The 15,939-nt window shown below is 40.9% G+C and overlaps 1 protein-coding gene across 1 annotated transcript; it reads right to left on the bottom strand.

Annotated features, from left to right (window-relative positions):
- Window positions 1-779: 779 nt before the first annotated feature.
- pld5 (phospholipase D family, member 5) lies at window positions 780-7,985 on the bottom strand. The gene is made up of 10 exons (XM_042392993.1): window positions 7,781-7,985; window positions 5,664-5,800; window positions 5,384-5,567; window positions 5,011-5,119; window positions 4,352-4,479; window positions 3,156-3,353; window positions 2,382-2,533; window positions 2,045-2,210; window positions 1,769-1,862; window positions 780-1,352 (listed from the first exon to the last, which is right to left on the bottom strand). Exons 1-10 carry the CDS (start codon window positions 7,811-7,813, stop codon window positions 1,099-1,101), a joined length of 1,455 nt encoding a protein of 484 aa, XP_042248927.1. The 5' UTR covers window positions 7,814-7,985; the 3' UTR covers window positions 780-1,098.
- Window positions 7,986-15,939: the final 7,954 nt, after the last annotated feature.

Raw genomic sequence — 15,939 nt, 5'->3', positions numbered from 1 at the left:
GTTGGACGCTTTTGTTGATGCTTTTGTCTAGATCTTGAGTATAACTCCAAATCAAAATGAATTCATGTTTTGATCTATTTCTAGTGTAGAAAAGTTTTTTGTTATATTACTAATTTTGTTACATTCTGAGGGATTTTGGGAAGATTATGTTATAGATACACGTTGACCTCATTAGATACACCCGCACACATGCATATACATTTTCTTCTAATGACATCAAAACTAAAATCCTTTATTGAAATACTACAGCTGATTCTCTGACTGTCCTTATGTTTCGAATCTGTTTTTCCATTTTAGTCGCCTCACAAGAGGCTCTCTTGAGTTACAGCTTGCAAGTGGGTCAGATAAAATGAAAAAATAAAAATGATTGAGCAGCACTGCAGGAATCGGTGACATCCTACTATTATTTTTGAGGAACCTGACCTTGTTTTGCTGGAATATGTGTGTAAGTGTTGGACACTCAATGCTTCCCATCTTGAAATGAACACAATGACAAGTAGGAAAAAAAGGAAATTTAATGAGGGCGAAAGTTTTCAATGAGATGATAAACAGCTGTGTGTGCATCTCAATCAAGAAACTGCAGACAAATACATGCAGTAGCATTACAAATCGTAAATGGTATGCAAATCCAAAGATAGTAAAAAAGTTTATAAAATACATATTAAAACTCTAAACAAAAATAGTGCATCATCATTAAATAATAAATGTAATTTGTTATGGTGAGTTTGATGAGAAACTTCTATGGATTTAAATAAATAAATAGATATATAAATAGATTAAATAGACCATATTGATTCATCCTATTGCTTATCTTAGAAGTATATAATTTGAATTTGAATATTGCTTTGAATATTCATGCAGCGGTACATGCTCATATAACAGTCAACAATTGATTAAATAGCTACATACTGTTACTGTGACTTTCAACTTCAACATTGTCTTTGTTGGCTGTAAGTGAATCTGTTAAATTTAATATAATCACATAATCAAAGTCAGGTCTAATAGTGTAGGTTTCATTCTTATATTGTGTACAAGTTTTGTAAAATGTAGCATATTCAGGCATATTGAGGCTGTAGGATATAGAGAGATATTCTGTGCTTATAAAGATAAAGGGTTGTTTTCCTCCTTAATCTCCATTTGAATCTTCGCCTGCTGCAGGTTTCTGTATTTGCTTTCTTGATTTTTGCTTCCTTGTAGGCTCTTGGCGTAACGTGACCTCCAGTCTCTTTCAAAAGCAGCTTTGACTTGTTCCAAGATCGACAATCTGCTGTCTGTAAGATTATTTTTCATCTTGACCATCAGTCCAACTCCTGCATTAATGGCAAAGTCGCTCCCCACCCAGTCATGGTTCCCTGCGGAGAAAAAGAAAACTGTATCTGTAACAGCTTTTATCTCAAGAAAATAATGACTTTGAGTTCCAATAGCCTACTGTTGTTTTTCTCTTGATGTCTGTGTGTGCAAATCTATACATAGTTTGGTGTTGACATCTTGGGAAATATGCTTGCTTGCTTTCTTGCTGAGGATTAGATGAGAAGATTGACTCATATAAAGAAGTGGCATCAATCTTGTCATCTAATGCTCAGCAAGTAAGTGAATAAGCATATTTCCCCAGCTGTTCCTTTAAAGAAAAGTACTGTCATTGTTTAAAATGACAATAAAATCATGACATATTTAGTTATCTTGAGACATATGTAAATGTAAATGTAATTCCATAAAATAAGTTTACATGTAAATTGAATTCATTACAAACAAATGATGCGTTGCCTACCAACGTAAAGCGCACTGTCGGTCACCACATACTTGTTGTGGTTCAGTCCATGTTGAACATCGTCCTTTTGCTCCTTGTTGTGACTAAAAAACTTCTGTAAACCATATTATTGAACAAAATCAATACATGAAGATACATCATAAATTCTTAACACATTAAATAGATGCATACATGCATTTAATATTTGCAATATCAATCAGGAACATTTTGTACTATAGTTTAATGTAAACACCAAACTACAGACATATTTGGAGACAATTATGTTAATTCACGTACCACCTCCAGGGAACAGTTGTGCAGATGCATGCACAGCGACTTGAGGGAGGTCACAAAGTTAAAGGTGAGCGGATGAGTCTTCTTCCAAAAGCTTATCAGCAGGCGAACTCTGACTCCTCTCACAACCACAGCCTCCCTGATCACCTCATCAATAGGTGACCAGTACCTAATGATGGATCCTTTGTTATTAGACAAATGCTTATACATATACACATACAGTGTGTTCATATGTGTTGCGCATATAAATATGAACTGAACTCATAAATACTGTTACAAAAACACATGTTTGAATGTCAACGCTCTTGAACATACAGTGTTTTGATGTTAAACTCTGTACCTTGTGACCGAGGTTCCTCTGAAACTCCTGCTCACCAGAGGGAGGTAGTCCGTCACAGATATGAAGATGAATGTTTTTGCACTCTGGATGACTTGAGAGATGGCGTCCACATCTCTGGTGCGATCTTTAGTGCAGAAGAGTTCAGGAGAGGTCTGCAGAGAGAATACATCACTCAAGTTTGCAACCAAAATGTATATAAAGATCACAAAAAAACCCAAAGAACTGAAAGTGGATGAAAAAAGTGGTTGAAATATCTTTAACCTCCAGTTTTGCGAAATATCTCACAGCTTCAGACTACACTCTTGAAAGAATAAAAGGCAAGAAAAACAACAAGGCAAATTTCCTCAACTATTTGTCATTATAAGAAGAAGTGAGGCACAAGAGCAGGTTGGAGTTGCCAGCAGCCTGTAACAGCATGGCTTCATTAGTTCCTATAGGATGATAAATGTCTTAAATGCAACTGATAAGCGTCCTGTCGCTTAGAGGGTAACAAGATTCATTACTGTCAAATTAGGCTGAGGTACTGACTCAAGATGCTCCTCAGCATGATATTAACATGATTAATAACCCCCTGTGTGTGCCTGTTATTAGTTGGTAATGAAACTTTTATAAAGGCCTCCACCATCTAGCCCAGAATCAGGAAATGAGTGCCTTAAGAGGGATGTAAAACAGTCACAGAGTTTATTACAGACACGACCTGTGGTTTGTGCTTTTTGACTAGTGTGTTTCTTTACTTCTGGCATTATACTGTAACAGAACAGATTCATCCCTCACAGACACATAGGCAGTGGCCCAGGTAGCGTTGAGTTGTAGCTCCAGGGCGTTGTGTTTTCCATAGAGGGCTGTAACTCTCTTCGACCAGATGGAGGGGATGTAGTCCCTGTCATGGAGCTGCCAGTAGAAGGAAAAGACTCGGTGGAGGTCCAGACCCAGACAGCTGCAGTTATACACCATCACCCCCAGTTCTTTCCTCTGCAGGTTTGTCAGAAAGGAGCACACAGGGAGAGGTGATGCAGCAGACGAGTTTCAGGTGTGTTGGCTGTATAGACATGCTTTATACATGTGATAGAGGATGTGGAGTCAGATAAAAGGCTAAACAAGTGACGGTAAGGGTTTTTTTTTAGCAAGCACTGATAGAGTGAGAATAGTAACACTCTAAATAGTCTAATAATACTGTAGCAATTTTAAGAGTAGAAGAGGATCAGGTTGTTTCTGAAAAGCAAAAACAAGATAATTGTTCTAAATATACTCTAGCGTGGTCATTAACTACACAGCAGACATTTGTTTTATGTTTATTCTCTTTTAGTGTGTGACCCAGAAGGAAGCATGCAGAGGTTTCAGTCCATTGTGTTACCATGTATGGTGAATTTAGGACAGACTCTGCTTTTCTCCCTTTTTGCGTCTCTTCTTCCCTGCCTGTCTGTCATTTATTCTCTCTTTCTCTCTCTCTCTATGTACATACACCACACACACCCACCCACACACACCCACACACACACACACACACACACATATATTCATGTACTGTATGTGTCCAGTCCTACTTGATTACACTCAACAGTAGTTCTTCCTCCAGCTAGCGTTGAAGCATGAAAAGTGCCAAGTAATCACTTCAAGTTAAAGTATGCTAATACTCTCTGGCTCCTCCTCCATTTTGAATTACATACCAAATGCAAAGTGAGATGCTTCTTGTCTCTCTGGCCTTCCTCAGACAGCAATCTTAAATAATCCTTCATATCTATTAAGAGATGCTGGAGTAACTGCATAAAAAGGTACAGGTGTACAGCATGTTGACGTCCCTATTAGGTGCAAAGATGATCATTTAATTAAATTTGTGCATGTCTAGATAGACCAAAAGCTACTGTAGCCATGTTGAAGTCAGAGATAAATTGCAGACCTGGCAACACTCATTTATCCCCTCTTCTGATGTCATGCTGCACACTTTTGGCGTTGCTGGTGTTTGTTATTACCTTGGAGAGTGACCTCCAGTCCATAGCAGCGCTCCCGATGTAAATGTGTTTCCGATCCACTATCCAGAATGAAGAATGCAGTCCTCCTCTGGTAAAAGCTGTCATATTAACAAAATGAACCTCTGCATCTGGGCAGCGAGAAACAGACAAAGAGCGGTGAGAATATGAAAAGTTTGAGAGAATGAGATGGGGAGAATCGTGGAAAATTGCCAGTTGGCCTTGGACTGCCTGATGGATATGTGGGCAAAGCAGGCAGGCAGTCTGAGAGGTAAAGGCTTTGACAGGAAACTGGTCAGGTACATTTGCACATTCATGATTGTTTGACCTTGATTGTGAAGTTTGGCAGACAAAGGCTAATAAAGGTGATGGCTGTATGACCTGTGCTGTGGGGCTGCATGGGGTAAATGAATCTGCATCTGTTTTCCTTGAGACACCTCAGTGATGCTGTTCGCAATATGTAAAATATAGTGTTACTGGCTTAAACAGGGGACCAAAAGTGACTAAATTTGTAATTGAATACAGTGGAATCTTCTTTAAAAGGATTTTTTTACACAGGAAATGTCAGGGGAATAGTGTCAGAAGATATAAATCTTCATTCCTTTTTGCTACAGTGGTATAACAAATTGCTTTTATAAAATATAAATATGACAGCCACTCACTGTGTGCTGCCAAGGTCTTCAGTTCAGCAGAGTTAGTCACACTGCTGGAAATCTTCAGCTTAACCCCACGAGATTTCAGGCTGAGCAGACGCTGGAACAAAAGCTGACCCTGAAGAAGAGAGTGATGTTCTGTATCGCTGTAGCTGAACGTTTGTGAATTGTATCTACTTATACAGTAGTGTGGCTATTTGCGGATGTGTCTTAAAAGGGCAATACTTATATCTCAGCAGGACTAAGCTAATTAACATCGACATATAATCTTTACTAGAAAATAATTGTATTTTCTCTTGCAGAGAACCAGGGAAAAGCATTTGGTTCATGTTCTGCAGGAGTGTTGGGGGTCGTATTCAGACTGCCTGGCAAGAATTTGTACCTGTTTGGCAGTGCTCGCCATTGTTTCCAGGTCCCAAGAGTTTAAGTCCCAGACAGGTGACACCACCTCCACCGAGTGCTTTGCCTGGTCCAGCAGGGTGTGAAAGCCAACAGAGAGAGGGAAGTGGTGTCTGCCATCCACGAGGAGAGAGAGGTCATCTGGAATGTTCTCCACAAGTACGATGCTGAAAGTAAAACATGCCGGAGACTTAAGCGTGTGTAGAAATATGGCACTATGCCTTTTTTTCTTGCTTTCATGTCATACCTGTAGAACATCTTACCGGCAGTCATTGCTGCAGTTCTCCTCTGTGATACCATCCTCATCGTCCCCCCAAACGTCCACGGATGAAAAGATCAGCACCATCAGCACGGCAAAGCAGCACATCAGGGCAAAGATGGCAATGCACTTCTGCTGAGTCTGGAAGATGAGTGACACACATGTACAATATATTAACAAAAGTCAGGTGTATCATTTTATCGTTGGAGTGTTTGCGAGGGACGAATGATCGGCAGCATCTTAGAGCTCAACTCTTCCTCATGTTGTCACACAGCAGGTTAACATCTTGCAGTTAACCATGCAGATGACACTGACATGGCGATTCGTTTTGGGTGGTGTACAAAAGGGAAATGACCAGCCTTTAAATGCTAATGTCCTCAGTCAATACCATTGATTGGAAGATAGGATTCATGATCAATAAAACAACAACTGTACATCTTCTTTCGACAGTAGAAACTCTCGATTTGACAACCAGGCTGCTGAGGATTTACATACTCTGGAGGAAAAATCCCCCAGATTCCCAAATCTCACTTCATGCCACTCTCCAACACTCTCCAACTAAAGGCAAATTGATACGCACTAACACCCAACGATAAGGAAGATTGGAAAGCTCTGGTTTATGCTTTTCTGTATACATTTCTCTATATCGCCTGCTTTGTTGTTCAAGCGATTCCCAGCAGAAAAGGATTTTATGACCTCTGTGCCAGGACGGATACAGCCAACGCGGCATTCATGACACGCAATAACAAAGCCTATATTTGTGTGTATATGTTTGTGCAGTATATGGTATATTCTGGTTGTAATAAGGGTGGACTGACAGTCAGAGTGGTCAGCGGTTATAATGCAGCAGCCTTATTGTCTTGAACCAGCCTGAGGAGCCTTGATTTTCACAGTTTTAAAAGTGCAGTTAGGCACTTCTGTTTTGCTTACAACTACAGATTTTCACCATCCCTGCCTTGTTTGGCTTTGTCAGTTTTGTGAGCTGTCAACATGGCATTAGATATTCTCTTTTGTTGTCTTTGATCAATCAAATGAATTGGATCCCGCTGATGTTTTTTGTAGAGTAAGCAGTAGTTTATTTCTCAGGAAAATGACTCCAAGCTAAAACTTTTGATTATTAAACAAAACAAAAACACTATTCAGCACCGTGTCATAGAGAAAATGGGTGTTGTGCGATGTTTTGCGAAGCCATCTCCCACTCCTCTCTGCACTGTCTGCCTCAGTCAATGAGGCTGAAAGACCTGGTGCCAGCCGGATGCACCTTACACTCCTCTGTTGTCCACTGAGACCTCTGAGCTCGTCATTACATTTATCGGAGTCAAGGACCATGCTTGACTTGTGGATGTGTACATGCCTGCGAGGAAATAAAGCCTCATGATACAGAACAGGACTGACAGTGTGAGACAGGTCAGTGCTAGATGAGCTACTGATACAGTAAGATACATTACATACATAAAAAACACAATAATAGTAGATAAACTTGTATCCACAGCTGTTTTCGATGCAAAATAACGTACACAGCTAGCACTAAATTAAGAACTGAAACAATGAATTGATTATTTGATTGTAAGAGATTAAGTTTGTAAAAATTTGATAATGATAATGATCGTTTATGTCATTTATCAAGCAAAAATGCCATACTGCAGCTGGCTCTAGCTTATTAAATGTGAGAACTTTCTTCATATCATTGTAAAATGAATGTATTTGGGTTTTGAACTGTTTTTGTTGGACAAATCAAGCAATCTGAAGACGTCCCCTTGAGTTCCAGGATATTGTAATAGTCATTTTTTCACTATGTCTGACAAAATGAATTAAAAAACCCCAATAAATTAATCAGTAATGAAAATAATTGTTAGTTGCAGCCTGAGTTTACATACAGTTTGTACACATCTCTGTTTTTTTCTTGAGAACAGTGTCCAAATAAATTAATGTAATGATTTTAAGGCTTCATCGAAATTAATCAATTACTGAATAAGACTATAATGTAATGGAAGGCAGCCAGAAAAGCAAATTGTGGCAAACATGCACTAAAAATTCCACCGACAGACAAAATGAAAATAACATCACATATTAAGATAGATGCACAATGAAGCATGTGTAGTTGGAGGCTGTAAACGTCACCTTCAAAGGTTCCTGTGTGGTTGGTCCCGCCATGAGAGCAGCACTCCTTCAAACTTCTATGACAGGTGAGAAACAGCAGCTCAGTCACAACATATCTTCGTCTATCAGTCTGTCTTTCTGCCAGCCCTCACTACCCAGCAGACCACTCCACTGTCTTCACACTCTGCAGCTGGCTTCATCTTGCTGGTGCCTCACTGTCCTGGAAGGTATGTGTGTGCACCTCAGGTCCTGATCCGCCCCGCGTCCTGACATGTTTCCTCCAACCTCGGACTGTGTGTGTGTGTGTGTGTGTTTCTGTGTGTGTGTGTGTGTATGTGTGAGCAGTATGTGTGCTCCTCAGTCTCTCCTTCTCCACACTGACACTGTAGAGGCAGTAGGAGAGATAGAGACAGACCAACCCCTCTCGCACAAACGACCAATACAGAGCTGTAGATCCAAGCTCCAGCAATCCCCCCCCTCCCTCCTCTTCGTCCTTCCTTCTCCTCTCTCCTCTGTATCTTCCTCTTTTATACACTTTGTGAACAAAACTCATTTGGCAGAAAGCACTTGGGCTTGGCTTAGAGGGGAGGGATGCTGAAACATGCTGTTGGTGATCCACTGTGTGTGACGGATGCTGCAAAATTCCACGTTGTTATCAAATCATTAGATGGGACATAACATGACACACACATACACACACGCACACACACTCATACACACACATACACACACACTCACACACACTCACACTCATACACACACACAAACACACACACACACACACACACACACACACACACACACACACACAGCTCTGCCCAGAGAAGACAAAAGAATTTAAAATAGCCCTATACCTCCCATTAATAACTTCAACTGATGACAGAGTTGAATAAGTCAGCAATATTGTCTGCTTTAATCCCAGCTGTCTTTAAATCATTTTAATAAATGTGCTTTTCAGTAATTCACAGAATCCAGAGCTCTCATTTGTTTTTCACCTCCACTGTGCATAGCTTCACATCTAAAGCTCTACCTCTCACTGTTGTTCAGAAGCATATTAAAGGGCCTCGGTTAGGAAAAAAAATGATATATGCAAACACTTTCTCACACCCTTTTATTCACCCTAGCCCTTCTCTCACAGATGAGTATAGCGTTGCCTAATAGCAGGAAACAGCATATGCTGTTGACTGCAGGCAAGCTGCTGCTCCGTTTATGAGTCCAGGAATGACCTAATGGGGGGTGAGAGAGTAATGAAAGGCGGAGAGAGGTGCAGAGAGAGGCAGGGTGCAAGAATATCTTAAAAGTGTATTAAATTATAAGCTATATCTTATTCTCTTTAAAGCCTCATGAATAGGATTGTAATTGTGTCAATGACACAGCTGATGATTGATTATTGTAACTCCCAGAGTATGCAGGGTAAGTCTGAGTTTTAATTATTAAGACTGGTGGGGCACTGTGACATCCCAGAGAGATATTGGAATAAAATGTAACAAAGTCACAGCAGTGAAACCTGCTGTGTGTGTCTGGGGCAGGTGACCTCTGCACGTCACCCTGTGTGTGAAAGAGAGAAACAGAGGGGACAGAAAGGTTTGAGTCACTTCCCAGGAGAGGTGATTGTTTCTAAAGCTGTACACATGGGGTCAAACAAACACACTTTTAAACAGGAAGAGGAACAAAGTGACCAGAGAAGGATCCTCAGTCGGTGTCAACAGTGAGACAGAAGCACAGGGCAATTTTTAGCTGAAGATGCTATGATATGCCGAGCCAACAGTCAGCGCCGGTCATGAAACTGTTGACATAAACAATTTACCAAGTGCACAGTCACTGCTATGATGTTAAATTTAATTTTAACCATTTGTACGAATGCAACATTGAATGGTCTCGTATAAAACGCCTACCAGTCCCTTTTCCTGTCTTCTTTTGAACAGCTGTAGAAGCTTTCCTTGATCTGTACACTTTTCAAGCACTGCTGTTTGCAGGAGAGCAGGTCGAAGGTCACAGCAGCCTTTACCGTTCATCCCTACTCCCTCTGGACCGTCTGTACAGAACATCACTGCCTGATAATGTAAAGCACAGTTCTCCAACAAGAGGAACTAATTATACATAAATAGACACACTTCAAGGCTCTTTCACACTTTGCACAAAAATGAAGCAAATCATCATACTACACCGGGCCTACATGGCTTGCATGTGCAAAATGTGTACGTATGTGTGTGTGCGTGTGTGTGTGTGTGCGTGTGTGTGTGTGTATGACAAAAATATGGTAGTGTAAGAAGCTTGGGGTCTATATTTTTTTCAACTAGTCTTGGTCAGTTATTACTTTTTTACTGCAAGAATGGGAACTGGATCCCTGGATCCATCATGTTTTTGACGTCCCAGTAAGGTTTGATTAGGTTATTTCAACAGCATTCCACTGATGTATTTCAGTATACTTAGGTTCTATTACATGCTGAAATATATTAATTAACATGCCATGATAATAACAATTATATGTGACCAAGACATGCAAAAGACTTCCACTTTTCAACCCAATTTAACTTAATGTTTTGTTACCTAAACTATGCTTACAGGCGTACATTTATAATTATGCAACATGACATATTGTCACAATTTAGTTACGCATGAATTATGCCAACCCCCCCCCCATCCAATCACACTACTATGAAGGACATCTCAATGTAGGTGTTTCACCTTCACACCAAAAGCTCAGCACCAGGTTTCCATGCGTGCACAGGATGTGGTGTTTTCTTTTTTATGTTGCCATAGCTTCAGAGTCAGGGTGATATGTGCTGAGTGAAGGCTGACTGGGCACAACGCCATGGGAGACAGCTGGGCCACATGCCAAAGGCACTGTGGATAGGGTGCAGATTGGGATCCAGCAGTGAAAAATGATCCTGTAAGGCTGTCTCATTCAGAAAGCTCCATCAGTTTGAGTGTCTGTCCATAGCAGAGCACTGGATCTACTTCTTTGGCCTCTACAGCTAGCCCACCACCACCACTGCAGTTCAAAGATATGTGATGGAGGATGATATGTATGTTTGTTGAAAAACTGATACTGGTACTGATACTGATACTGATACTAATCAAAAATAACACTGAGATTTCTAAGACTAGACTGTACAGCTGAAGAAAGGGACCCAATACACTTAGCAACCTTGGAAGCTAAGCTATCAGAAGCAATGGTAAGGACTTAAGTCTTATCTGTGTTTAGATGTAAAAAAAACTGTTTGCCATCCAGTCCTTAATGGCAGTCAGACAATTGTGCAAAACAGTCAGTTTGTCAGTCTCATCAGGCTTAAAAGAGACTGGAGTTGGATATCATCAGTGTAACAGTGATATAGGATACCTTTAAATTTGCTAATAATATGTCCTAAGGGAAGCATATACAAAGCAAATTATATAGAACCCAAGACAGAACCCTGAGGCACACCACACAAAAGAGCAGCAGTTTCAGACATGTAGGGACCACTCACTGCCTAAGCCTTTCAGTCTGTGATCTGCAGTATCAAAAGCTACGCTAAGATCCAGAAGCGCCAAAACAGAGCATTCACTCACATCAGAGACTCTGAGAAGAGCTGTTTCAGTGGATTGCTTCTGTTGGAAACCAGATTGGAATTTATCTAAAATGTTATGTGCAATCAAGACAGCAGTGAGCTGTTTGGCAACAACTTTCTCTAAGACTTTTGAAATAAAAGGCAGCTTGGATAAAGGCCTGTGTTTTTTGGGAAGGGATGGAAGCATAGACATACTGCATTTGTTGATTAATTTTTGCCTCATTAGGAGGAGGTGGGTTGGGTGGCTAGATAGCTAGATGGCAAAAAGTGGACTTTGCTGCAGGAGACTGCTGTTCACCTCCTGTTTGTAACAGTCTTGGAAAGTGGCATATTGTATGGATGGCAGAAACGTAACCAAAACTAACTATAACCATAGGTTGTTTTTTGCCAGCTGAATTTTAGACCTATACTGTTGTTTAATTATGAGGATGTGTTGGTAAATGTGGTTGCAAATGCCTTAAGAATTACAGCAGTTCATGTCAGCCAGGCCACATGTAGAAGAATGTGCAAACACATTATGGGAAAACTGCATAGCGAAGCATTTCAGCTGCAGTGTTGTGATGTTGTTATTTGGCACTTAAAACTGTTAAAAATAGTCAAAGGTAGGTGGTGCTATCTGCAGGAAAAAACGAATGCCCATGGCATCGTTTTCCACCATATTTGACTGAAAATAAACATGTGAACAGTCATGTTGAAAAAAAACAAACATAAAAAAGCTACAAATTAAGCTAACTTGTTGCAAGTGGATACACGTCTCTTTAGGCGGCTCTTGTTCCCCTTTACTTATTTTTTTAGTTGTCTCCCTTCTTGAAAATAATCAGCATGTAGTTCTACAGACAAAGCATAAACATTACAAGCTCCCACAATCATATCAGCAGCATTGCATACATTTATCATCAGCCCTGGTAAGCAATTTTGGTTATACTCCACCTCCTCCTCCATCATACACGCCTGTGTTACTCTGCTCTGATATAATGAAGAATAACAACGTTATTGCACCATCCAGAAATCAAACCTGACCCACATTTGTGGCAGGTAAAGACTTTGTTATTGATCTGCTGTTAACAAACCCTCATGTAAGTAAATAAAGTGGAAAGGTATTTAATCTATATTTTATGTATTTAATTGTGTCAGATCTGTGGAGAGGTGTGTGGTAATGGTATGGTGTACATATTGGCATGGCGCTGCGTTGTGACTGAATTTATTTTTCGAGAAAAATAATGTAGCCCAGTGTAGTAAGATATGAATTTACTGCTAAAATCTACCGGATCCTGAAGTAAAGTTGAAGGATTACACACTGAGTCTCAGACATATTGAAAACAGGAAAATAAAAGAAACAGTTCTGGTGATTAAGAAGTTAGGATCCTTCAATAGGTAGCATGCGTCTTTTTGTAGTGTGTGTGTTTGTGTCTGTGTTATGTGTGTGTGTGTGGCAGCAGTGAAGAAAGTGGTAATCAATTCTCATCTGAGGCAAAAGAGCTCAGTTGCACACTTCTCCCTATGCTGAGGCTGATGCACCACAGGCATGCAGAATGAATGCGTTTCCAGTAGATGAAACTAACTTTCCCTGGTTCACAGGATGCCATATTGCATATTAGACAATGTGGCTGTTAGATTGCTTCTTCTGGGTATGGTTTTACACGCTTTAGATCCTTCTATATACAATTAGATGCTTGGCTGACTGGGATTTATTGTCACATACCACCTTTTGATTTGTTGGATGTAAAACTACAATTTAAGATTCAGAGTTTGAATATAGGTCACCAAGATTCAACTCCACCTCTTCATTTTCTCAAAAGCAGATGTACAGTTAAATGAATTATGTTGTCATGAGGTTTGAGAGTTACTTGACACTGTGCTCACCTGTTCCAGCTTGTCTTTGCATCGGAGAAAGATGGATGCAGAGTAAGCCTGCTGCTGGACAGTACTGTAGCTGCTGCTCTTCATTTCGGACAGACGGGGCAGGGGAGCCTCCTCTTGCCCCCTCGACCATGGATCATTTGACAGCTCCATTGATGACCTGTGTGCTGCTGTCTGCTGGGGCACAGGCACAGTCTGAAGTCACCACACACACACACACACACACAGAGACTCACAGCAGATGCTGTCACTCCCCTCTTTTCTTTTCTATCTACCACTCAGTAGCTGAATCAGCCACTATTGCTCTCTAAACCTTATAACTCTGAGCTACAGTCTCCACCCTGTTTGGTCTGTTTATGGCCAGAGCACCAATGCCTCCTCACACTCCCACAGACCTGTTGGGGAGGGTGTGGGTCTTTTGCGTGTGTAGTTGGTCTCCAGTGCAGACGGGATAGGAGGGGCGTGCAGTGGGCTTCTAGATTGGATGGAGGTGCAACAGGAGCTGCTGCAGAAAGCAGCAGCAGCGAGCGAAAGAGAGTAATCTGATTGAGAAAAGTGTGAGGAGACTTTCAGACATGAAGACACACACACACACATACACACATGCGCAACCGTATGAAATCTAATTTCTCCCATTTGCGCCTCACATACAGAATACTGATACGCAGAGACAGAATGTCCTGAGCTACCTTCACCTGAAGAAAACTTTTGCATCGGTCGAGAAAGGCGACATATGCCTCACACACAAATACACACACACACATACATACACACTAACAAGATGACTGCAGGTTTTTATAGCCTGCGCAATTTACGTTATGGATACAAAAAGGTGCTGGTGTAAGAAAAATTGACTTTGCGGTGGCCACTGTGTCAATACTAGCAGAATTACTGTAAGTAGTGTTTCAGATTCATTAATTCAGTTCCTGTGGGGCATTTTAAAATAAGGACATGATAGTTGTCATTATTTTTGTAAAGCAATAGTCTAATGTTAAGGGGAAGGTGCTTATTTGCTTTCTTGCCAAGAGTTACATGAGAAAAATGATACCACTCTCAATTGATTTACCTATATCGTATTTTGAGGTCAATCAGCCATTACTTTTGCTAGACTGTACCTTCCTAACAACACTTGTGCACCAATTCTGCAATATGCACCAGTGGATGTGAATACCCATTTTGCTGACAAATTATTTTTTTTTTTTGCATTTATCTGTTGTTCTCCTCCCCACTGCCCATAGCAATGATGGTCCATCAATGAGGAGGTGCAGAATATGTAAATGCCTCCAGTATCCTGCACACACCCAGCATAGCATCATACATCTTATTCACTCTGTGGCCGCATAGGTGCTAAATCATCAGTGGCAGCTCAAATTACACTGAATAGTGCATAGGGCACATGCTGTGCATCACCTGGCAACTATTTTATATTCATGTTAATGTTTAAAATGTTTACATGAGTAAATAGACACATAATTCTTATTTTAAGGAGGTCCAGATCGACACCTCGGTGCTAAAGCTGCAGTGATATGAATATTTTATTCTCATACAATAAATGCCTACGGCATGAGTGCAGTAAAGAAGCCTACAGGGAAGCTGAACTTAATAAAACTAAGTGGGAACAATCCAGCAAAACTCTTCCCACTTAGATGAATACCTGCAGATGCGTTGAAGTGCACTAGCAGCCTTGGTGAATGTTGTCCGCAAGGGAGAAAAACCCTGACACAGCTTTTAGGATTAAGGAAGTGGAGCAGAATATCTGGAGACATACAATTAGTAGTGCAGTGACTCTGGCAGTGAGGCCTCTAAAACCTCATTTGTCGTGTGTGTCTGCCTATGCAAAGCGTGAGAGAGGCCAGACACTGACAGGGAAGGAGACTGGACTGCTTGTGGAGGAAGGATCTGGAAGGTTGTAATGGCAACCCAGAGGAGTTTCTGTGGCAAAGAGAAGGAAGATGTGGAAACGTTAATGAAGTAATTCACTTTTTGTAGAGAAGGGCTTGAAATAATCATTTTCTCTGGAATATATGATCAAAAATTAGTGGTGGAAGGCCGTATTCAGACCAAATCAGGCTGTGCGGTGTTTAGCCGCAGGGTCAATGGAGGTATGGGGGGTTTTGGGCGTGTTTGTTTGTGCTCTAGAAGGAACTGCTGTGAAACAATCAGAAAATAACGTTTTATTGCTCTGATTCACCGGCTTTCTCGCTGCCAGTGCTCCCTCTCTTCATTCACTCTCTAGCTCGCTCGACCACAGCTCTCTGTCTCTCTCTTTTTATCTCGTCTTTTTTAAAACGAGTTGGGAAGCCAACAGCAAAGTCTAACTTTACTTTTAACGTTATCAAGTGAAGAGAAATGTCCTCCCCTCATCCTAGTAGCGTCTTTGTTCTCCCTCATGGCAGAGTTTAAAACGCTGATCAGTTTGATCTCCGGCTGTGATTGGTCACCGCAGCCTTCAGCCGCAGTGACGTCTGATTGCATTTCTCCAAAAGTTGACTCTGGCTCAACTTTCCGGCCGCAGTCCGGTGCGGCGCCGCAGCGGCCAAAACGGCCGCGGCCGAACCGCACTACCCCCATTCAAATGAATGAGAGGACTGGCGTTTTCGCCGCACCGCCTGATTTGGTCTGAATACGGCCGAAGAAGTACTGAGGTACTTTTGACTAAAAATACGCTATCACAAGTAAAAGTTCTACATTCAAAATGTTATTTGAGTAAAAGTACAGAAGGAGTATCAGCAAAATGCACTTTAAGTATCAAAGTAAAATCATTAATAA

The sequence above is a fragment of the Thunnus maccoyii genome, chromosome 2, assembly GCF_910596095.1.
Source record: "Thunnus maccoyii chromosome 2, fThuMac1.1, whole genome shotgun sequence".
Lineage (NCBI taxonomy): Eukaryota > Metazoa > Chordata > Actinopteri > Scombriformes > Scombridae > Thunnus > Thunnus maccoyii.
This window is presented reverse-complemented; position numbering and strand designations above follow the sequence as displayed.